This window comes from Pristiophorus japonicus, unplaced genomic scaffold (assembly GCF_044704955.1).
Source record: "Pristiophorus japonicus isolate sPriJap1 unplaced genomic scaffold, sPriJap1.hap1 HAP1_SCAFFOLD_411, whole genome shotgun sequence".
NCBI classification, from domain to species: domain Eukaryota; kingdom Metazoa; phylum Chordata; class Chondrichthyes; family Pristiophoridae; genus Pristiophorus; species Pristiophorus japonicus.
Window position 1 is genome coordinate 431540 of NW_027253992.1, and position 23727 is coordinate 455266.

General features: G+C 48.2%; 1 protein-coding gene across 1 annotated transcript in view; it reads left to right on the plus strand.

Annotated features, from left to right (window-relative positions):
* The window catches only part of LOC139250692 (calcium and integrin-binding family member 3-like), a 104187-nt gene extending 81247 nt beyond the window's left edge, over positions 1 to 22940 (plus strand). The window contains exons 4-5 of the mRNA XM_070873070.1: positions 10852 to 11047; positions 22856 to 22940. Coding sequence (XP_070729171.1) covers positions 10852 to 11047; positions 22856 to 22877 — 218 coding nt within the window. The 3' untranslated portion in view covers positions 22878 to 22940. The remainder of the gene's footprint in view (positions 1 to 10851; positions 11048 to 22855) is intronic.
* The last annotated feature ends 787 nt before the right edge of the window (positions 22941 to 23727 follow it).

The window sequence follows — 23727 nt, forward strand, 5'->3', positions numbered from 1 at the left end:
AATTATGAATAAATTTATGCAACCCAGCATAAAGTTAAATGTTGTAATGTGAAATATGCAATGTAATGCTAATTTGTAATAGAACATTTAAATCTGTCAGTCTTGAATATCTTAAATCGCCTGATCCATTTGCTTATGCCGTGCAATGTTATCGTATCATTTACAGAAGAAGATCTCGGTCAATAATCGGGAGCAACGCAGGACGGGCGAGGGCTCTGTCATGATGCACAGTTTGAGTGCTCACGAGGAGCTCGCGGTGGCCTTGGTGGGGCCAGAAAGCCGTTCGGTCACATCCCGTGGTGTGGCCGACCCCATCCTTGAGACATGTGAGTAATGAGAAATGTGCATTGTTCAATGTGTGAATCATTAGTAAATACTGAAAATATCGTAGTTACAATGTAATGTTATGCAATTACAATGTAATGTTATGCAATTATAATATAATCTGATATATAATGGTGATGTACTATAGGTGTTCGAATGAGGTCATGTTAGGTCATGTTAAACCTTGTGATCACCTGTGCATATGGGGTAAATGAAAGCATTGCAATGTTTTGACTTCGAGAAAAATTGTAATGCAATGATTTGAATAGTTAATCGTTGTTTATCAAATTAAAGGTCAAGTGGTCGTCGAGTCAGTGGAGTCCACTACCACTGAACCGTCTCCAACATCACAGGAGGCTGAAGAAGAGGAGCCATTGCAGACTCCTGCTGCTGCGCTTCAGCAGGAGGAGGAGGAGGAGGAGGAGACGGAGACAGAAGAAGAAGAGATTTTTTTTTGCTGGGGAGGGAGAACAACCTGCGGCCATCTCGGTTGAGATGGAAGAAGCACTGGGACCAAGCGGTGAACAGGTGGCAATGCCAAGGCACGTCATATTGCAAACGCTGACCCCACGGAGGTCCGGTCAGCGTGGTGGGCAATCGCCTGCCTTGGAGGGCCAGGCAGAGAGCTTGATTTCCATGTTCAGGGAGACGGTCGCGATTGGTCGCAACATTATCCAGGGGTTTGAGGGATTCTCTGCGAACTGGAGCCAATTTCCAGCATCCTGGAGCGAGTTCTCCCAGAACTTCTCCAACTGGTCTTCTGGCAAGCACAGACTGCAAGGGAGACCTTGGAGGCTATTCGGCAGCAGACAGCCGCAACCAATGCCCTACGGCATGCGTTGCTGGCTGGACACGGCGCTGCACCCCAAGGTGTCGTGTCTGCTCGCAGCGACACCCCGAGCACACAAGCGAGTATGGAGGGCACAGTTCCTCCGGACTGGGAAGTGGAGCTTCAGGCTTCCGCTTCCTCTCCGTCACCTCCACCACGGCAGGAAGTCTGGACATCCCACTCTGCACAACGCCTTGGTGTCGGTCTGCTTAGACCAAAACAGGCGGGTGGGGTACGAACACGGGGTGGGACTGGACCTGGAGAGAAACGTAGCCACAGGTAGGGAGGGGGGAGTGCTTTTCTATAGTTCACTTGTTTTAAAATGTCCACTTGCTGTTATCAATTTATTATACTCTTGTTATTGTTATTGTTATTGTTACTAAATTGGCCAATGGTATTCAATAGTTAAATGTTCACTTGTTCACTTGTTATCATTACTTAACTGTTCACTTTCCATTTTTTCTGAAATGGTCACTTGTTGTCATGACAGAAATGGTCACTTGTTAGCGTTGCTGAAAATGGTCACTTGGTCTTTAAAATGTTCAATTTATTCTTCTTCTAATGTTTTGGGGATTTTGAGGGTAGGGTGGGTTGGTGCGGGGGATGGGGGCTTGGAGGGTGAAGTTGTTGAAAAAAACTTTCTACAACTTTTGTACCTTCTCTCTTATTTACATAAGTGTTAGATCTCTTAATTTCCAATGAAATACGAACTCCGGTTGTAGTTTTAATGTAACTTTATTTTGGCAGCAGCAACAAGCTTCTGGCTTTAAGTCAGGCCTTTGTCCTTCTGAGACCACATGGTCAAAATGGCTGTACTTATACCTGGTTCAATTTACAGAAAAGAACTCGCCTTCTTTGACCTTATTGGCTCATTTGATAGTCTTTTAACCTTTAATTGGCTCACTACCCAAAGGTCCTAAAATGTCAAGTTGATTGATGACTTAATGCAATGTGCTCAGTCGCACGTAGATATGGGAGTCTGTGTTTTCTCAACCTGTCTAAATGCAGCCTGTTTGAATTCTCTATCAATCCCCCCTTTGATTCTTTCACAAACTGAATCATAAAACATCAGGTATCACTGGTTAAACATTCTACAAAATAATTTCATACATGTTAATAGAGTTTCCTTCTAAAATTTGTTGATGTGTTTCGCCACATGTCCGGACTAGTAGCTTCCACACAAATTTACACCAACCCGAGTTCCATCCTGGCCACAATGGAAGTCTTGTTTTGGTAGGTTAATTAACCTTATTCCAATTTAATCCAAATCAATATCTTAATTCAACCAGTAAACAACCTTCCCTTACACATAACATACCCCTGTGCCACGTACAGACGGTCTGCTGGGACCTGCAAGGTGTCTCACCTGCGGGACAGCAGCTACAGCCGCCTGATCGCAACAACATTTAATCAACATAAACAAACAATATAAAAGTAAAATAATTACAACAAATAGAATTAAACCTTCCACCAATGAAGTTCCCATTGAACCTAGCCATTCAGTGAATGATGGGGGTTGCTTAAATTTTTCTACCTTCTTTTGGATAATTTCTTCGGAGCTATCTGGGATATATGTGCAACACTCAGTTCCAAGTAGGGCGCAAGTACCTCCCTTTTCAGCCAGGATGTAATCAAGGGCCAGTCTATTCTGTAGGGCTACTGTGCGGATTGCTACCATTTCTGCATTGATTTTAATTAGGGCCTCTGAGGTATCATTGGCTACCCGTTCCACAACGGATGCCACGTTAATGGATTCCCTTGCCAGTCTGGCGGTCCCATATCTGGGGATCAGAATGGCAAAGAGCCTCTCTGTTTCTGTGATAGCTCTCTTAGGATGGTGTAAATGTTCCGACAGTGACTTTATATGATACATATAAGGCACAATGTAGGTTAAATAGCAGGACCCCATCCAATTCTGGGGCAACCAAGGGTAGGCCTTGTGGCCACACACCCAGTAGGTGCCATTATAGGCAATGAATGTTAGCTGTTTCTTTGTCAGCAACACTCCGGGACCTGTCCAGGCTTTTCCATCTGTTTTATTCAGAATCCCCGTTACGTTAAAAATTCCCACATCGGCCCAGTTTGGACGGTTCCGTGGCTTGATTATATTATAATTCTGGGAGCCGTTACTATACCCCATATTTTGGCCTCCTTTGATGTTTCTAATCAGTCTTCCTATCCCCGTTGTATCAGTGATAACAAAAAATGGAGGCCGTTTGGAATTATTGTAGCACGGTTGGTAACCCCCTTCAAAGGTAGTCAGATTGTAACCTGCTGACTTCCATTTACATGCCCAGTTTTCCGTATCCTGAAATGCATTGCCTGTTTTGTTTTGATTAATTATCCACTCAGCCATTTCCGAGATATTCAAGGGAACTGGCCTCAAGGGAATCCCTCCCTTTGAGTGAATAGGAATATGCGCACACACCCAACAACTAGAAATGTTACCTTGTTTGGCATAAATGTATGACATATATAAAAAGGTATTTACATGTAATTCCCTTGCTACCCTACTATTTCCCTTTGGTGCAGAGGGTCGGCTAGTAAGAAGTAGGCAAATGCCTAGAATACCTATAATCAGTAATACAGTAAATTTATACATTTTGGCAAAAAGTAATTGTCCTTATTAGATTTCAGCTTCAGTTACGGGTGCTCGTTTAACGTGTGAAGTGTGGATCCAGGCTTTCTTTCCTTGGACTTTAACAGCTGCCTTGGTGGTCAATAACACTTGATAAGGTCCCTCCCACTTGGCATCCAAAGTTTCTTTATGCAACTTTTTCACATACACCCAGACTCCCGGGATGATGTCGTGTCCTCCTTCGGGTGGATTGCCCCAAGCTGTCGATACCTGTCGGGAAACAGAACTAATAGCATTGGTTAGGTTCTGACAGTATGATAACAAAGTGTCACTCATTAAATGAACATCAGCTTTCCTTAAATCGATAGTTCCTGGCAGCGACATGGGTCTTCCTGTTATAATTTCAAATGGGCTTAGACCTGTAGTTCTGTTCGGGGTTGCCCTAATGCTACATAGCACTATTGGTAGTGCCTGGAGCCATGGTGTTCCTTCTTGGTGATATTTGGCAAGCCGTTGTTTCAGAGTTCGATTCATTCGCTCTACTTGTCCTGATGATTGTGGGTGATAAGGACAGTGTAAATCCCACGTAATGTTCAGTAACCTACAGACTTCTTGGCAGACAGCACCTGTGAAGTGTGTTCCCTGATCTGAGTCAATGCTACTCGGGACTCCCCACCGGGGAATGTAATCCTTACACAAGACCTTTGCAGTGTGATTGGCTGTGGCTCTTTTAGTTGGGACAGCTTCTACCAATCTAGAGAATCTGTCGACCATGACAAGAATGTTAGTGTATCCTTGGCATGAAGGAAGAGATATATAATCAACCTGCAGATGCTGGAATGGTCCGACAGGGGCAGGGGGCCTCAGTTGGGGCATTACCGTGATGGGTCCAGAATTATTTTTCTGGCAGACCACACAGCGGTCTGTTACCAGCTGGGCATGTTTTTTAAATCCCTGACCCCACCAGCTTTTTTGGAACCGTGCCGTCATCTGTTGTGAGGCCAAGTGTCCCCACGAGTGGATCTGTTGGGCTAAAAAAGGCATAAGCTCTTGTGGCGCGACTGGCTTGTCGGTAACTCTTTGTCTCCAGACACCATCTTCACATAGCTTAATTCCTGCCTCAATCCATGTCCATTTTTCCTCTCGGGAGCACTCGCCTTGCATTGTTTGAAGGTCTCGTGTCAGAGTCCTGAGTGCTTTCAATCTGCACATCTGTGTTGGTTCTTCTGGGGGAGTGCCCTGTGAGGCGGCATCTTTAGCTGCCTGGTCGGCTAGGGCATTTCCCTGTGCTTCCGTGGTATTTTCCTTGGTATGGGCCTTACACTTCAGGATGGACACTTCCTGAGGTAATTGTATGGCCTCTAGTAAGTCTCAGACTTCTTTTCCATTTCGGATAGGTGTACCAGCAGCAGTGAGGAATCCTCTTTTCCGCCATAACAGACCAAAGTCGTGAGCGACTCCAAAAGCATAACGCAAATCTGTGTAGACATTAGCTGTCTGTCCTTCTGCTATTCGACATGCCTCTGACAGGGCCCGTAATTCGGCCTGTTGTGCTGACGTTCCTGAGGGTAAACATCCTTTTGCCACTACCTCATATAAGGTTGTAACTGCCCATCCTGCTTTTCTGGTAGCATCGTCAACAAAGGAGGAAACATCTGTAAACAGGATGAGGTCTGGGTTGTGCAGAGGCTCCTCTGCTGCTAAGGCTGCTTCTTCTGTTTCTTTTTAAATCTCCACGCAGTCATGCTCTTCACATTCTCCCCCCTCTTGCTCCCTCGATTCTGACATCGGGAGCATAGTTGCGGGATTAACCGGGCTGGCCCGGACGATATGGAGATTAGGAGCTTCCAAAACTGCTGTCCAGCGGGTCCATCTAGCAGCCGTCACCTGAGACATTCTATTCATAGACAGCAAAGCGTATACGGTGTGGGGACACTTGACAATCAGCTTTTGGTCGAGGACTAGACCCGCAGTGATCATTACCGCTCGACATGTAGCTTCCATGGCCCTTAGGCAACTTACCGCATCCAGTTTTGCCAAATAATAGCCAATAGGTCTTTGCCGATCCCCATGTTCTTGTGTCAGTATAGCTGTCATATATCCTCCTTTCTCATGGACAAACAGGGTAAATGGCTTACCACTGTCGGGGATTCCCAGAGCCCGTGCCGAACACAAAGCCTTTTTCAAACTTAGGAAGGCCTCTTGCTGTTCCTTAGTGAGGGTGATGGCTTCTTGAGAGGCACGTTTCCCCTTTAAAATATCATTCAGTGGCTGAGCAAGCTGTGTGAAGGAGTCAATCCAATTTCTGTTAAAGTTACACAATCCCAAAAAAGACCTTAGTTCCTGAATAGTGGTGGGTTTTTTAGCAGCCCGAATGGCTGCAGTTCTATCCTGGGTAAGTTCTCTCTTTCCTTGTGAAATCTTTTGCCCCAGGTATACAACCTCTTCTTGGGATATTTGTGCTTTGTCGATGCTGGCTTTATGTCCTTTCAGCCGAAGGTGGTCCAGCAAAGCTCATAAATCTTGTTCATGCTGTTCTTCCGTGTTTGAAGCTAGCAGGATATCGTCTACATATTGGATGACTGTGGATGTCAGGGGAGATAATTCTCACAAATGGCTTTGTAAAGCCATGTGGAATACCGTAGGGCTGTTGTGGAAACCCTGCGGTAACCGGGTCCAAGTATACTGTTGTCCTTGGACCGTGAAAGCAAACCACTGTCGAACCTCCGGTGCCAGAGGCACCGACCAAAATCCGTTGGCCATATCTATAACCGAGAAATATTTATGTTTCGGTTTGAGGGCATTAAAAATGGTGGAGGGATCTGCGACCAAAGGAGATTTTTGATCAATACACTGGTTAGCTTTCCTATAATCGACAGTCAAACGCCAAGTCTCATTAGATTTCTGTACCGGCCACACGGGGCTATTGAAGGAGCTATGCGTTTTAATAAGCACCCCTTGTTTCTCCAATTGCTGAATAACCGGTAAGATTCCCACGATGGCAGTTGGACTGATGGGATATTGTTTAGTGCATGGAGGCTTGGTCCCGGTAAATGACGCAGGCTCCATCTGGAGTAGGCCACAATCGTTCTTATCTTTAGCCCATATCGGGTGTTCCTTCAATTCTTCTTTCTTCAAAGTTCTAATTGACCATGTCACCCGACCATCCTCGAAATGCAACGATGAATCTACTTGGATTAGAACGTCCATTCCCAAAAGGGGTTGATCTACTGGGCCTATCCAGACCGGCGTGGTTAGTTCATGTGGACCCAGCCCTATAAGTACCGGTGTTGTCCTTTTAATTTCCATTTTATGGCCCCCAACTCCATAGGCTGTACGTGCCCTACCATCCAATGGCAAAAAGTCTCCATATTGTAGGGGTAAGCATGTTAATTCCACCCCTGCGTCTAAAAGACAGTCCACATCCTTATCGCCCATCCTCACAGTTATATATAGCCCATCTCCCCTTTGTTGTATTAGTGCGAGGAGGGGGGCCAGGGTGGGCTCTAATCGTTTTTTTGCTATCCCAAGTAACTCCTTCTATTGTTGTATTGTCAGTCGCTTAAATGCTTCTATGAGGTCGTTATCTTGTGACAAGCCTGGCTTGTTGGCTGAATTGTATCCCTGGCTGCGTCCTCTTCCCCGGCCACGACCTTGCTGTTTTGCCCTGCACGTCTTGGCCCAGTGACCTTCTTTCCCACAATAATGACATTTTCCGGGTAATTTTCCTAATGACTGTTTATCGGAATCCTGGGATTTCAATCCCATAGCCTGTACAGCTCGGACTTTAGCTCCCATATCCCGATCTAATTGGTTACATCGATCCACCAATGCTGCAAAGGTAGTTCCTTTGCTTAACACTACCTTAAGCATTTTGGACAGTTCTGGCTTTAGACCTGCCACGAAAGCTGCTTTCAGGGGTCCAAACACTTGTTCATCCATTTCCTCATCTGTATGATTCATACCCGAATGTTCTAGCCACGTGCATCTAAGCCGTTCGTCATACTCCAGGACCTCCTCTGTTCCTTTCTGTTGGCAGGCTGCAATTTTTCCCCAGTCTGTCTGAGCTGGACTGAAGGCTTGCAGCCAGTGTTTAATCGCCTCCCATCCTGCGTCTAATTCTTGCTCATCCTGCCCCAAAGCTTCTTCTACCTTGTCGTGCTATTTTCTTCCTTGTGTTTTTGGCACCATTATGGTCAAAATTTGCACTCCGTCCCAGGGATGAAGTTGATATATATTTCTTAAGCGGTCCAATTGGTCCCACGTTTTCACTCCCCTTTTCTTTGGATTGGGCAATTCCTTGGACCATTTATCAATTTTCTCTGGGTCTGCCGGATCATGAAATAAGTATTCTGCATACACCCTTTTCCTCGTTTTTTTGGTTCCGCCCTCATCCGCAGTCTCTTCTGATTTGTTTACAACTCATCTTTTTTTAAACTGGGCAAAGCGCATCCCTAATTCTTCATCCTCTGACCCTGTATCGTCAGAGGATTCAGAATCCGTATCTATTCCTCGGTCGTGTCTTCGGGTTTGCGCTTTTAATTTATCCAAATATGGGTACCCTGGGAATTGACCGATACATTTTCCTTTTCCTATTACTGTCTCTTGACTTAATGATTTTTTCCATTCTTTAATTTCATCTTTAAGATCTTTAACTTCCGCTTCCAGCTTTTCAAGTTCAAGTCTTTTCTGTCGCAGCTGTGCACAAACTGCTTGCAATTGGTCCTTTGTACTGGTCAGTTCTCGATCATGTTGGGAACACGTTATAATTTCATTCCGCTTTCGGATCTGGCCCATAACGGCTAGGGAACATCTAGTCCGCTCTTTATTTTTCATATGGGTCGTTTTTCCCCAGACCCTTGTAATCTCGTCCAAGGACCATTGTCCTTTGGAGGTTCCGTACTTTTGTTCGATCTTAATACAGGTTTTAGATAAGTTGAATTGTTGCTCTATGTATTCTTTCAACTGTTCGAGGATTTCATCTATCGAAACCTCAGGTGGTGCCCACCTTCCTTTAACAGTTGTCGGCAATTCTTTGCTCTTATCTCCTGCTGCCATAATACTGATTTCTTTACTGGGGTCTCGAGTCGTAGGCTTTCCAGCCGATCAATAGGTCGGTGATTAATTAACGAACACACCGCCGAGGTTAGACGTCTATGGGACCTCGAGCCGACTACCAACCGGAGGGTTCGCAAACCGGAGGCTTTCGGAATCGCGTAGAAGGAGAGGCGAATTTAGACTTTTGACCGAGGACTTTTATAAAGAGGAGTCCTTACCTCAGTATGTAGGTCCGATGTCCAAAATTCAGTTTCTTTCCTCAGCGATCCTGTTCGTGACGTCAAAATTGTTAGATCTCTTAATTTCCAATGAAATACAAACTCCGGTTGTAGTTTTAATGTAACTTTATTTTGGCAGCAGCAATAAGCTTCTGGCTTTAAGCCAGGCCTTTGTCCTTCTGAGACCACATGGTCAAAATGGCTGTACTTATACCTGGTTCAAGTTGCAGAAAAGAACTCGCCTTCTTTGACCTTATTGGCTCATTTGATAGTCTTTTAACCTTTAATTGGCTCGCTACCCAAAGGTCCTAAAATGTCAAGTTGATTGATGACTTAATGCAATGTGCTCAGTCGCACATAGATATGGGAGTCTGTGTTTTCTCAACCTGTCTAAATGCAGCCTGTTTGAATTCTCTATCAATAAGTTTTACAATATACAGTTCTTCATGCAGATTTGTTTGTTTATTCTGTTTCACCATGGAATATCATTACATAACTTCAGTGTGTAAAAACTGTTTATTAAATAATTCCAATATATCATGAGATCTGTTTAGCATAGATAAGGTGATAATACCTATTTATATTCCCTGTCCCAAATTTCTGAGTACAATTGTCTTCAATTTTACTCTCTAAATAACTCAGAACAATTCTCCACCCTTCCTCAGAGGCTAAAAATATCGTCCGTAGTGCTCATTTCCCTCTCTAAGGCCCTAAAAAAGCAACTATTTTTGAGCACTCTTTTGATCCTTGCATCGGCCCAGCGAAGTGCATGCTGAATGCTGAAACTTGGGATGGGCCTTGTGTGGGCGATCATTTGGGCGATCATCTCAGCGATCAAAGTGGAAACTTGGGGGCCTATTTTACCGGCGATATTTTGGGCCTAGTTTCCACTTTTTGCTCAAAATGGGCGATAGAGGTCCATTTTGGTGATAGATGGGCGGTGTGAAGTGGAAAGTCTAGCCCCTGGTGTTATCAGCAAAACACGTACCATGATCGCGCGGCTGTATCACGCGACATCACTGTCAATGACCCTGTGTTTGAGCTGAATTACAGTCAGGGCCCCAAATGGGTCGACGGTACTGTATTAGCAAAGGAGGGGAATAGAGTATTTGTTGTCAAACTGCTTAACGGTCAAATGTGCAGAAAACATTTGGACCAAACCAAATTACAATTCACAGATAACCAGGAACCACCGGAAGAGGACCCACGGACACACGCCCAATCGACAACAGACCTCGCGGCCAACCACAAGGATGGTCCCACCATCCCCAACAGTCTAGCCCAACCAGTCATGCTGCAAGACAGCAGTGGCCCAACCAACTCACCCAGGCCAGAAGCGACACTCAGTCGGTCAACCAGGGAGTGCAGGGCTCCGGGTCGCATTAACGTGTAATCAACTCACATCAAAGGCTTTGGGGGGGAATGATGTCATGTCCGCAAACTCTTTGTATTCACTGTGTAACTATGTACGATGTACCATCTGAGGGCACTGCTGTTGGAAGCCCCAGGGGTTACCTGCCCAGGTGTGCAGGGGCATATGCTGCCCCTCACTTTACAGTCATATTAAATGGACTGAAGTCACACAGCTCTTACTCAGTACGAGGCCTTGTGGAGTTATTCGATGGTAATTGCAGACATAACACCCTGGGGGTGCTAACAGGGGGGGCGCGAAATACCCAAATTTTGCCCCCTACAATTCTATGTTTATTCAAAGCAGTGAAAGGCGCTCCCGTTGCTCAGTTGGTGGGACTGGTTTTTACCACTGTACCTCTGGTTATACAGCAGCTGGGATCTGGCATTAGGTTGCGATGACCTGAGCAATGAAGCTAATTTCTTTCACTTAGATTTCAACAACGATAATTTTATCTGCAAATCGGATTTGGAGAAGACATTGATCAAACTGACCCGGAATGAGCTGACACCAGAGGAGGTGAATCTGGTCTGTGACAAGGTCCTAGATGAGGCGGATCTGGATAATGACGGCAAGCTATCACAGGAAGATTTTCAGCACATGATTATCCGGGCCCCCGATTTTCTCAGGTACCATTCACTACTCCACTGCTCACAGCTCAAGCTCAGGCTCTCCACATTTATTTCTTTGCATTGATTCAAGTTGTTGGGACTTGTTCTTACTCCTGTCTCTGCACCAGCCCTCTCTCTCTCACTCTCTCTTTCTGTGTCTCTCTCTCTCTGTGTCTCTCTCTGTCTCTCTTTCTCTCTCTCTCTGTCTGTCTCTGTCTCTGTCTCTGTCTGTCTCTGTCTCTGTCTCTCTCTTTCTCTCTCTCTCTCTGTCTCTGTCTCTCACTCTCTCTCTCTCTGTCTCTCTCTGTCTCTGTCTCTGTCTGTCTCTCGCTCTCTCTCTCTGTCTCTCTCTCTCTCTCTCGCGCTCTCTCTCTGTGTCTCTGTGTCTCTCTCTCTGTCTCTCTCTCTCTCTGGCTCTGTGTGTCTCTCTCTCTGTGTCTCTCTCTCTGTGTGTCTGTCCTCTGTCTCTCTCTCTGTCTGTCTGTCTCTCTGTCTCTCTCTGTCTCTCTGTCTCGCTCTTTCTGTCTCGCTCTTTCTCTCTGTCTCGCTCTTTCTCTCTGTCTCTCTGTCTCTCTATCTCTCTGTCTCTCTATCTCTCTGTCTCTCTTTCTCTGTCTCTCTCTCTGTCTCTCTCTCTCTCTCTCTCTCTGTCTCTCACTTTCTCTCTGCCTCTCTCTCTCTCTCTCTCTCACTCTCTCTCTGCCTCTCTCTCTCTCTCTGTCTTTCTCGCTCTCTCTCTTTTGTCATGTATCTCACACGACTATACATAACTGTACCTTACCATGCTATACATGGCTGTAACTAGAGATGACCTGTAACCACTAGCTTACCTTACCACCAGGGGTGCACTAGCAGGAGACACTGGATACCTGTCCCAGAGAGGTATATAAGGACAGGTCTCAGGCAAGTGTGACATTCGAGAGCTGTGTAATAAAGTTGCAGGTCCTGAGTGACCTTGACTTTAGCATATGCCTCGTGTGAGTCTGTACTGCAGGGACAGGACTTTACAGTGGTGACGAGTTACGGGATCACAGAATCCACAGAATGGCGACCAACGGCTCAGATGAAAAATACAATGCTGGAGATAATTGAGAGGACTTTATAAAAAGGCTCCAGCAAAGCTTTGTAACCAAAGAATGCTTGGGCGATGATAAGGCAGACAAGAGAAGAGCCCATCTCTTGACCAGTTGTGGCTCAAAAACATATGCCTTAATGAAGGACCTGCTGGCACCCGAGAAACCAGCAAGCAAGTCGTTTGAAGAGTTGAGCACACTGGTAAGAGACCACCTGAAGCCAGCGAGCAGCCTACAAATGGCCAGACACAGGTTCTACAACTACAGATGCTGTGTGGGCCAGAGCATACCCGACTTCGTGGCGGAACTTCGGAGGTTGGCTAGCTTATGTGAGTTCTCCGATGAACTAAGGAGAGAAGTACTGAGAGACTTTTTTATTGAAGGAATAGGCCACACAGGCATATTCTGAAAGCTCATAGAAACCAAGAACCTGACCTTAGAGGCAGCAGCACTGGTTGCACAGACATTCTTGGCAGGAGAAGAAGAAACGAGGTTGATCTACACTGCGGGTACGACAACTAACAAAACATCGGAACAAGGGGTTCACAGTGTGAAACAAGCCGCTACCCCCACACACAGACAAAGGCAGGAGAGCAGGCCCTCAACAGCAGGCAGTGGCACCAGAAGCCCTCAAGGGCCACATGAACCCACAATGCGAGCAATCAACTACAAACTGAGAGAAGCTCAAGAGAGATCAGGCAGACGCAGCTCATCCTTTGGAAACAATAGAAGCGGCCTGTGCTGGAGATGTGGGGGAAGGCACTCATCAAGGGGGTGTCGATTTCAGCATGCTGTTTGCAGAAACTGCAACTATACAGGGCATCTGGCCCGCATGTGCAGAAAAACGGCAGCTCGGCTGGTATACGAATCGGAAGGGTCGGAAAGCGGACCAGAAGACGGTGGGGACAGTACCCGGGACACCGAGGTACAGTGGGTCAACATGATCAATGGCCACTGCTCTTACAACAAGATACCTCCAATAATGATGAGGGTCCTACTCAACGGGATACCCGTCAACATGGAGCTGGATACGGGAGCGAGTCAATCTCTCATGAGTGTCCAACAATTTGAACAGCTGTGACCGCACAAAAGAGACAGATCAAAACTCACAAGGGTCGACACCAAACTAAGGACCTATATCAAAGAAATCGTCCCAGTCCTTGGCAGCGCCATGCTCTCAGTCATACACAAAGGGACGGTGAACCGACTTCCCCTGTGGATTGTCCCTGGAGATCTCCCAGCACTGCTGGTGAGAAGCTGGCTGGCAAAACTAAATTGGAAATGGGATGATGTCCATGCCATGTCGTCAGAGGAACTGACCTCCTGCTCAACAGTTCTAAGTCGATTTGAACATCTCTTTCAGCCAGGTGTGGGCACCTTCAACGGGGCTAAAGTCAAAATCTACATCACACAGGATGCTAGACCGGTCCATCACAAGGCTAGAGCTGTGCCCTATGTGATGAGGGAAAAGATTGAACATGAACTAGACAGGCTTCTGCGGGAAGGCATTATATCACCTGTGGAATTTAGCGACTGGGCAAGTCCCATCGTCCCAGTCATGAAGCCTGATGGATCCGTTCGAATCTGTGGGGACTACAAATCTACCATAAACAGAGTCTCCCTACAGGACCAGTACCCGCTGCCCAGAGCGGAGAACTTATTTGCCACATTGGCTGGAGGTAAACTTTTCTCAAAACTAGATCTCACATCTGCGTATATGACGCAAGAACTGACCGAAGAGTCTAAGCTACTCACCACCATCAACACACATCGAGGCCTTTTCATGTATAATCGATGCCCATTCGGCATCAGGTCGGCAGCTGCTATATTCCAGCGCAACATGGAGACGGTTGTATTTCAAGACGACATGCTTATCACGGGCAGGGACACCGACTCCCATCTCCACAATTTGGAGGAGGTACTAAAGCGGTTGGATCGGGTAGGCCTAAGAGTTAAGAAATCCAAGTGCCTGTTTCTCGCGCCCGAGGTTGAATTTTTGGGCAGCAGGATTGCCGCTGATGGAATCCGCCCAACAGAGTCCAAAACAGAAGCAATTCGCCTGGCACCCAGGCCCGGGAATGTCTCAGAACTGCGCGCCTTTCTCGGGCTACTCAATTACTTTGGGAACTTTATGCAGAACTTAAGCACGCTGCTGGAGCCTCTCCACGTGCTACTCAAAAAGGGGTGCGATTGGTTTTGGGGGGACGCCCAGGAACGCGCCTTCAATAAGGCACGCAACCTTCTGTGTTCCAACAGTGTTTTGGCTTTTTTGATCCAGGTAAAAAGCTAGTTCTCACATGTGATGCATCACCGTATGGGGTCGGGTGCGTTTTACAACATATCAATAGTGCGGACAAATTACAACCCATAGCTTATGCCGCCAGGTCACTTTCGTGGGCGGAGCGTAGGTACGGAATGGTAGAGAAGGAGGCGCTCGCGTGCGTGAACGGTGTCAAAAAGATGCACCTATACCTTTTCGGGGCCAAGTTCACATTAGAAACAAACCACAAGCCCCTCACGTCCCTACTATCTGAGAGCAAGGCAATAAACGCCAACGCCTCAGCGCGCATTCAACGGTGGGCACTCATGCTGGCGTCCTACGACTATACCATAAGGCACAGACCAGGCACAGACAACTGTGCCGACGCGCTCAGCATGCTACCCCTGGCGACCACAGAAGGGTCTGACGAACAGGATTGTGAGATAGTCATGGCAATCAATGCCTTTGAGTCCACAGGTTCGCCCATGACGGCTCGCCAAATCAGAGCCTGGACGGCCAGCGACCCCACGTTATCTCTAGTTAAAAGATGTGTCTTAACTGGTGACTGGGCAGAGGCTCGCGATGCCTGCCCCGAGGAGATCAAACCCTTCCATAGGCACATGCATGAGCTGTCACTACAAGCAGACTGCCTGATGTGGGGCAGCCGAGGCATTTGTCCGGGAGCACCACCGCGAGCACCCGGGGATCGTTCTCATGAAGGCCATAGCCAGATCCCAAGTCTGGTGGCCTGGCATTGACGCGGATTTGGAGCTCTGCGTCCGACGGTGCACCTTTTGTGCACAACTCAGTAATGTCCCCAGGGAGGCTCCACTGAGCCCCTGGCCCTGGCCCACCAAACAGTGGTCGCGGGTGCACGTAGACTATGCGGGCCCATTCATGGGCAAAATGTTCCTCGTAGTTGTAGATGCATTTTCAAAGTGGATCGAATGCACCATTTTAAACTCGAGCACCACCTCCACCACTGTAGAGAGCCTTGGAACCATGTTCGCAACGCACGGCATTCCTGACATATTGGTCAGTGATAATGGTCTGTGCTGCACCAGCACAGAATTCCAAGATTTTATGAGTGACCACGGCATAAATCACGTTGGAACGGCACCGTTCAAGCCGGCCTCCGACGGCCAGGCGGAGCGAGCAGTGCAGATCATTAAACAAGGCATGCTTAAAATCCAAGGTCCCATGCTGCAGGGTCGCCTGTCGCGACTGCTGCTGGCATACAGATCTCATCCGCATTCATTGACTGGAGCTCCCCCCGCGCAACTATTAATGAAACGGACCTTAAAAACAAGGCTTTCATTAATCCTCCTAGACATGCATGAAATCGTTGAGGCAAAGCACCGTCAGCTATCTGAGTACCATGATCGAAATTCGAGGGGGAGGTGAATGAGATTGGGGACAAAGTGTTTGTGCTAAACTATGGCAGGGGTCCCAAATGGCTTGCAGGGACAGTAACAGGCGAGGAAGGAAACAAGCTACTGGTTGTACAAATGGACAATGGCCAAACCTGCCGGAGGCATGTAGACCAAGTCAAAAGTAGATTTAACAACAACACTGCTGAACCAGAAGCAGACTACAATGTGGAACTCACACCACACCTGGTGGGCAGACAGAGAGAACAACCTGAGGAAAGGGCAGTCTCAACACACAGCCCAGGCGAGATACCAGCAATCATACTGAACAAAACAGACAGCCCAGGCGAGATACCAACAATCACACCGAAAGAAAAACAGACACCAAGGCAAACAACTGAACCACAACTAAGACGCTCCACGCGAGAGCGTAGACCACCTGAGAGACTGAATCTATAAAGACAATAAAACCTTGGGGGAGGGTGATGTCATGTATCTCACACTACTGTACATGACTGTATCTTACCATGCTATACAGGACTGTAACTAGAGATGACCTGTAACCACTAGCTTACCTTACCACCAGGGGTGCACTTGCAGGAGACACTGGATACCTGTCCCAGACAGGTATATAAGGACAGGTCTCAGGCAAGTTTGGCATTCGAGAGCTGTGTAATAAAGGTGCAGGTCCTGAGTGACCTTGACTTCAGCATGTGCCTCGTGTGAGTTTGTACTGCAGGAACAGGACTTTATAGCTCTCTCTCTCTCTCTCTCTCTCTGTCTCTCTCTCTCTGTCTCTCTCTCTCTCTCTCTGTCATGTATCTCACATTACTGTATATAACTGTATCTTACCATGCTATACATGACTGTAACTGGATATGACCTGTAACAATAAGCATACCTTACCACCAGGGGTGCACTTGCAGGAGACACTCCATACCTGTCCCACTGTGGTATATAAAGGCAGATCTCAGGCAAGTGCAGCACTGGAGAGCTGAAATTAAAGGTGCAGGTCCTGAGTGACCTTGACTTCAGCATGAGTCTCGTGTAAGTCAGTACATTAGAGTCAGGACTTAACAGTGGCGACGAGTTACAGGATCACAGAATCCACAGAATGGCTACCAACAGCTCAGATGAGAAATACAATGCTGGAGACAATTGGGAGGACTTTATAGAAAGGCTGCAGCAAAGCTTTGTGACCAAAGACTGGTTGGGCGATGATAAGGCAGACAAGAGAAGAGCCCATCTCTTGACCAGCTGTGGCTCGAAAACATACGCCTTAATGAAAGACCTGCTGGCACCCGAGAAACCAGCAAGCAAGTCATTTGAGGAGTTGAGCACACTGGTGAGAGACCACCTGAAGCCAGCGAGCAGCCTACACATGGCCAGACACAGGTTCTACAACTACAGACGCTGTGTGGGCCAAAGCATACCCGACTTCGTGGCGGAACTTCGGAGGCTGGCTAGTTCATGTGAGTTCCCCGATGAACTAAGGAGAGAAGTGCTGAGAGACTTTTTTATTGAAGGAATAGGCCACTCAGTCATATTCTGAAAGCTTATAGAGACTAAGAACTTGACTCTAGAAGCAGCAGCACTGGTCGCACAGACGTTCTTGGCAGGCGAAGAAGAAACGAGGCTGATCTATACTTCGTATATGACAACCAACGAGGCATCGGAACAAGGGGTTCACATTGTGAAACAAACCGCTACCCCCACACACAGACAAAGGCAGGAGAGCAGGCCTTCAACAGCAGGCAGTGGAGCCAGAAGCCATCAAAATCAAGGGCCATATGAACGGCCGATCACACCTCATCAACCCACAATGTGAGCAATCAACAACAGATTGAGAGAGCTCAAGGGAGATCAGCCAGACGCAGCTCATCCTTCGGAAACAAAGGAAACGGTCTGTGTTGGAGATGTGGGGGAAGGTACTCAACCAGTGTGTGTCGATTTCAGCATGCCGTTTGCAGAAACTGCAACTATACAGGGCATCTGGCCCACATGTGCAGAAAAACAGCAGCTCGGCTGGTATACGAATCGGAAGGGTCGGAAAGCGGACCAGAAGACGGTTGAAACAGGGCACGGGACGCCGAGGCACAGCGGGTTAACAGGATCAATGTCCACTGTTCTTACACCAAGACGCCTCCAATTATGATGAAGGTTCTACTCAACGGGATACCCATCAACATGGAATTGGAAAAGGGGGCCAGTCAATCCCTCATGAGCGTTCAACAATTTGAACAGCTGTGGCCGCACAAAAGCAACAGACCAAAACTCACAAGGATCGACACCAAACTAAGGACCGATACTAAAGAAATCATCCCAGTCCTTGGCAGCGCCATGCTCTCAGTCACACACAAAGGGATGGTGCACCGACTTTCCCTGTGGATTGTCCCCAGGGATCTCCCAGCCCTGTTGGGGAGAAGCTGGCTCGCAGAACTTAATTGGAAATGGGATGATGTTCACGCCATGTCGTCAGAGGAACGGACCTCCCGTTCAACAGTTCTAAGTCGATTTGAACATCTCTTTCAGCCAGGTGTGGGCACCTTCAAAGGGGCTAAAGTTAGAATCTACATCACTCAGAATACCAGACCGGTCCATCACAAGGCTAGAGCTGTGCCTTATGTGATGAGGGAAAAGATTGAAAACGAACTGGACCGGCTTCTGTGGGAAGGCATAATTTCTCCCATGGAATTCAGCGACTGGGCAAGTCCCATCATCCCCGTCATGAAGCCTGATGGATCCTTGCGAATCTGTGGGGATTACAAGTCTACCATAAACAGAGTCTCCCTACAGGACCAATACCCGCTGCCCAGAGCAGAGGCCTATTTGCCACATTGGCTAGGGGAAAACTTTTCTCGAAACTTGACCTCACATCTGCGTATATGACGCAAGAAATGACCGAAGAGTCTAAGCTACTCACCACCATCAACACACATCGAGGCCTTTTTGTGTACAATCGATGTCCATTCGGCATCAGGTCGGCAGCTGCTATATTCCAGCGCAACATGGAAAGTCTGCTCAAGTCCATCCCGGGCACGGTTGTGTTTTCAGGTGGGCAGGGACACCGACTCCCATCTCCGCAATCTTGAGGAAGTACTAAGTCGATTGGATCATGTAGGCCTTAGAGTTAAGAAATCCAAGTGTCTGTTTCTCATGCCTGAGGTTGAATTTTTGGGCAGAAGGATTGCTGCTGATGGAATCCACCCAACAGAGTCCAAAACCGAAGCAATTCGCCTGGCACTCAGGCCCCGGAATGTCTCAGAACTGCGCGGCTTTCTCGGGCTACTCAATTACTTTGGGAACTTTATGCAGAACTTGAGCACACTGCTGGAGCCTCTCCACGTGCTACTCAGAAAGGGGTGCGATTGGTTTTGGGGGGACGCCCAAGAACGCGCCTTCAATAAGGCACGCAACCTTCTATGTTCCAACAGTGTTTTAGCCTTTTTTGACCCAGGTAAAAAGTTAGTCCTTATGTGTGATGCGTCAGCGTACGGGGTCGGGTGCATTTTACAGCACGTCAATGATGCGGGTAAATTGCAGCCCGTCGCTTATGCCTCCAGGTCACTTTCGCGGGCGGAGCGCGGGTACGGTATGGTTGAGAAGGAGGCGCTCGCGTGCGTGTACGGTGTCAAAAAGATGCACCAATACCTTTTCGGGGCCAAGTTTGCATTAGAAACCGACCACAAACCCCTCACATCCCTACTATCCGAGTGCAAGGCAATAAACGCTAACGCCTCGGCGCGCATTCAGCGGTGGGCACTCATGCTGGCGGCTTACGACTACACAATAAGGCACAGACCAGGCACAGACAACTGTGCCAATGTACTTAGCAGGCTACCCCTGGCGACCACAGAAGGCGACGAACAGGACTGTGAGATGGTCATGGCAATCAATGCCTTTGAGTCCACAGGTTCGCCCATGACGGCTCGCCAAATCAGAGCCTGGACAACCAGCGACCCCACGTTATCCTTAGTAAAAAGATGCGTTTTAACTGGTGACTGGGCAGAGGTTCACGATGCCTGCCCCGAGGAGTCAAACCCTTCCATGCATGAACTCTCACTACAGGCAGACTGCCTGATGTGGGGCAGCCGAGTAGTTATGCCCTTACGAGGCAGAGAGGCGTTTGTCCGAGAGCTCCATTGCCAGATCCCACGTCTGGTGGCCTGGCATTGACGCGGACTTGGAGCTCTGCGTCCGGAGGTGCACGATTTGTGCCCAACTCAGTAATGCCCCCAGGGAGGCCTCCCTAAGACCCTGGCCCACCAAACCATGGTCGCGGGTGCATGTAGACTATGCGGGCCCATTCATGGGCAAAATGTTCCTCGTAGTTGTAGATGCATTTTCAAAGTGGATCGAGTGCACCATTTTAAACTCGAGCACCACCTCCACCACTGTGGAGAGCCTTAGAACCATGTTTGCAACGCACGGCATTCCTGACATATTGGTCAGTGATAATGGTCCGTGCTTCACCAGCACAGAATTTCATGATTTTATAGTTGACCACGGTATAAATCACGTTAAGACGGCACTTTTCAAGCCGGCCTCCAATGGCCAGGTGGAGCGAGCAGTGCAGATCATTAAACAAGGCATGCTCAGAATCCAAGGTCCCACGCTGCAGAGCCGCCTGTCGTGACTGCTGCTGGCATACAGATCTCGTCCGCATTCGTTGACTGGGGTTCCCCCCGTGCAACTATTGATGAAACGGACCTTAAAGACCAGGCTCTCGTTAATCCTCCCAGGCATGCATGAAATTGTTGAGGCTAAGCGTCAAAAGCTAACTGAGTACCATGACCGAAATTTGAGGGGGAGGTGGAATGAGATAGGGGACAAAGTGTTTGTGCTAAACTATGGCCGGGGTCCCAAACGGCTTGCAGGGACAGTAACAGGCAAAGAGGGAAACAGGCAACTGGTTGTATAAATGGACAATGGCCAAACCTGCCGGAGGCATGTCGACCAAGTAAAAAGTAGATTCACTGATAACACTGTGAAGAACCAGAGGCAGACTACAATGTGGAACTCACACCACACCTGGTGGACAGACAGAGGGAACAACCTGAGGAAAGGGCAGTCTCAACACACAGCCCAGGCGAGATATCAGCAATCACACCGAACGAAAAACAGGCACCAAGGCAAACAACTGAACCACAACTAAGATGCTCCACGCGAGAGTGCAGACCACCTGAGAGACTGAATCTATAAAGAAAATAAGACCTTGGGGGAGGGTGATGTCATGTATCTCACATTACTGTATATAACTGTATCTTACCATGCTATACATGACTGTAACTGGATATGACCTGTAACAATAAGCATACCGTACCACCAGGGGTGCACTTGCAGGAGACACTCCATACCTGTCCCACTGAGGTATATAAAGGCAGGTCTCAGGCCAGTGCGGGATGGGAGAGCTGGAATTAAAGGTGCAGGTCCGGAGTGACCTTGACTTCAGCATGTGTCTCATGTAAGTCAGTACATTAGAGTCAGGACTTAACAGTCTCTCTGTCTCTCTCTGTCTCTCTCTCTGTCTCTCTCTCTGTCTCTCTCTCTCTGTCTCTCTCTCTCTGTCTCTGCACTGGGCCCTGCACAGTGATTGGCGGGGGAGGGCCCTGACCTGTGGTTTGCAAATGTGCGATGGGCATTGTGCGATGGGCATTCGACAGCGTTACCATCGCCGAATCCCCAACCACCAACATCCTGGGAGTCACCATTCACCAGAAACTAAACCGGACCAGCCACATAAATACTGCGGCAACAAGAGCAGGTCAGAGGCTGGGTATTCTGTGGTGAGTGTCTCACCTCCTGACTCCCCAAAGCCTTCCCACCATCTACAAGGCACAAGTCAGGAGTGTGATGGAATACTCTCCACTTGCCTGGTTGAGTGCAGCTCCAACAACACTCAAGAAGCTCGACACCATCCAGGACAAAGCAGCCGCTTGATTGGTCCCCCATCCACCACCTTAAACATTCACTCCCTCCACCACCGGTGCACCGTGGCTGCAGTGTGTACCATCTACAAGATGCACTGCAGAAACTCACCAAGGTTTCTTCGGCAGCACCTCCCAAACCCACGACCTCTACCGCCTAGAAGGACAAGGGCAGCAGGCGCATGGGAGCACCATCACCTCCACGTTCCCCTCCCAGTCACACACCATCCTGACTTGGAAATATATCGTCCATTCCTTCATCGTCGCTGGGTCACAATCCTGGAACTCCCTCCCTAACAGCTCTGTGGGAGTACTTTCACCACACGGACTGCAGCGGTTCAAGAAGGCGGCTCACCACCACCTTCTCAAGGGGCAATCAGGGATGGGCAATAAATGCCGGCCTTGCCAGCGACGCCCACATCCCAGGAACAAATTTTTTTAAATGGGAAAGGCGATGGGACCTGCACTGTGATTGGCCGGGGGCGGGGACTGCATTGTGATTGGCCAAGGGTGGGACCTTGCACTCTGATTGACCGAGGGGGGGGGGGCCCTGCACTGTGATTGGCCGGGAGTGGAACCCTCACTGTGATTGGCCTGGTTGAGGCCCTCGTGTGATTGGCCAGGGTGGGGACCTGCACTGTGGTTGACCGGGGATGGGATCCTGCACTGTGATTGGCCGGTGTGGGGACCTGCAGTGTGATTGGCCGGGGTGGGGACCTGCAGTGTGATTGGCCAAGGATGTGACCCTGCACTGTGATTGGCCGAGGGTGGGACCCTGCACTGTGATTGGCTGGGTGGAGGGGCCCACACTGTGTTGTGGGGTGGGCGTGGGGTCCTCACTATGATTGGCCAGGGGTGGGACCCTCACTGTGATTGGCCAGGTTGGGGCCCTCACTGTGATTGGCCAGGGTGGGACCCTGCACTGAGATTGGCTGGGGGAGGGGCCCACACTGTGTGGTGAGGAGGGGCGGGGCCCTCACTGTGATTGGCCGGGCACTGTGTGATGGGCATTTCTCTTTCGAGGCTGTGGTATGAAAGTATTTTCTGTCACTGGAGGTTGTTTCCGAGGCAGGGTCATGTGGACGGTCACACTTTGATTTTATATTTTTAGCACTGAGGTACTGAGTTATCTTGCTCTGGATGTTGATGGTTCCGTGTCTGGGGTCTCAGTAGTGACTCGAACTTTTTTCCTTCAGCACATTCCACATTCGAATCTGAGGCCGTCCGACCACAAGCAGCACTGGCCCAGCCTGACACCTGACACCGAAACACTGACACACAAAGGCCTTTGATAAATAACTCGCTTCAGCTTGTTCCAGGACTCCGTGTCTTCCCTGGAAATGCACAGGAACCGGGAGTGACAGAACCAACATCTCCAGCCTTGCAGAGGGAGACCAATCAGCCCATCAAGCCTCTACAACTGGAGCTGTGCTCACTGATCCCATTTCACCGTGAGCTTTTCTATTCCTCCTTTCTAAATCCTTACCCAATTCAGTTTCAAATGGTGTCCCAGTCTCTGCCTCGATACCCCCCATGGTTAAGCATTCTCTGTTCTAACGATGAACACCCCCCTCACTCCTCCAGTGACAATCCAAGGTCTGTGCTCCTTGAAATATAAAAATCGACAGTAAGAGCTTCTACAAGTAAATAACAAGGTATATAGAAAGGAAAAGCTTGGCTAAAGTTGGCCCCTTAGAGGATGAGACTGGGGAATTAATAATGGAAAACAAGGAAATGGCACAAACTTTGAACAAATATTTTGTATCTGTCTTCACAGAAGACACTAAAAGCATCCCAATAATAATAGATAATCAAGTGGATTTAGGGAGGGGGGTACTTAAAACAATCACTATCACTAGAGAAAAAGTACTAGGCAAACTAATGGGACTAAAGGTGAACAAGTCCCCTGGACCTGATGGCCTGCATCCTAGGGTCTTAAAAGAAGTGGCTGCAGAGATAGTGGATGCATTGGTTGTAATTTTCCATCATTTTCTGGATTCTGGAAAGATCCCAGCAGATTGCAAAACCGAAAACGTAATGACTCTATTCAAGAAAGAGGGAGACAGAG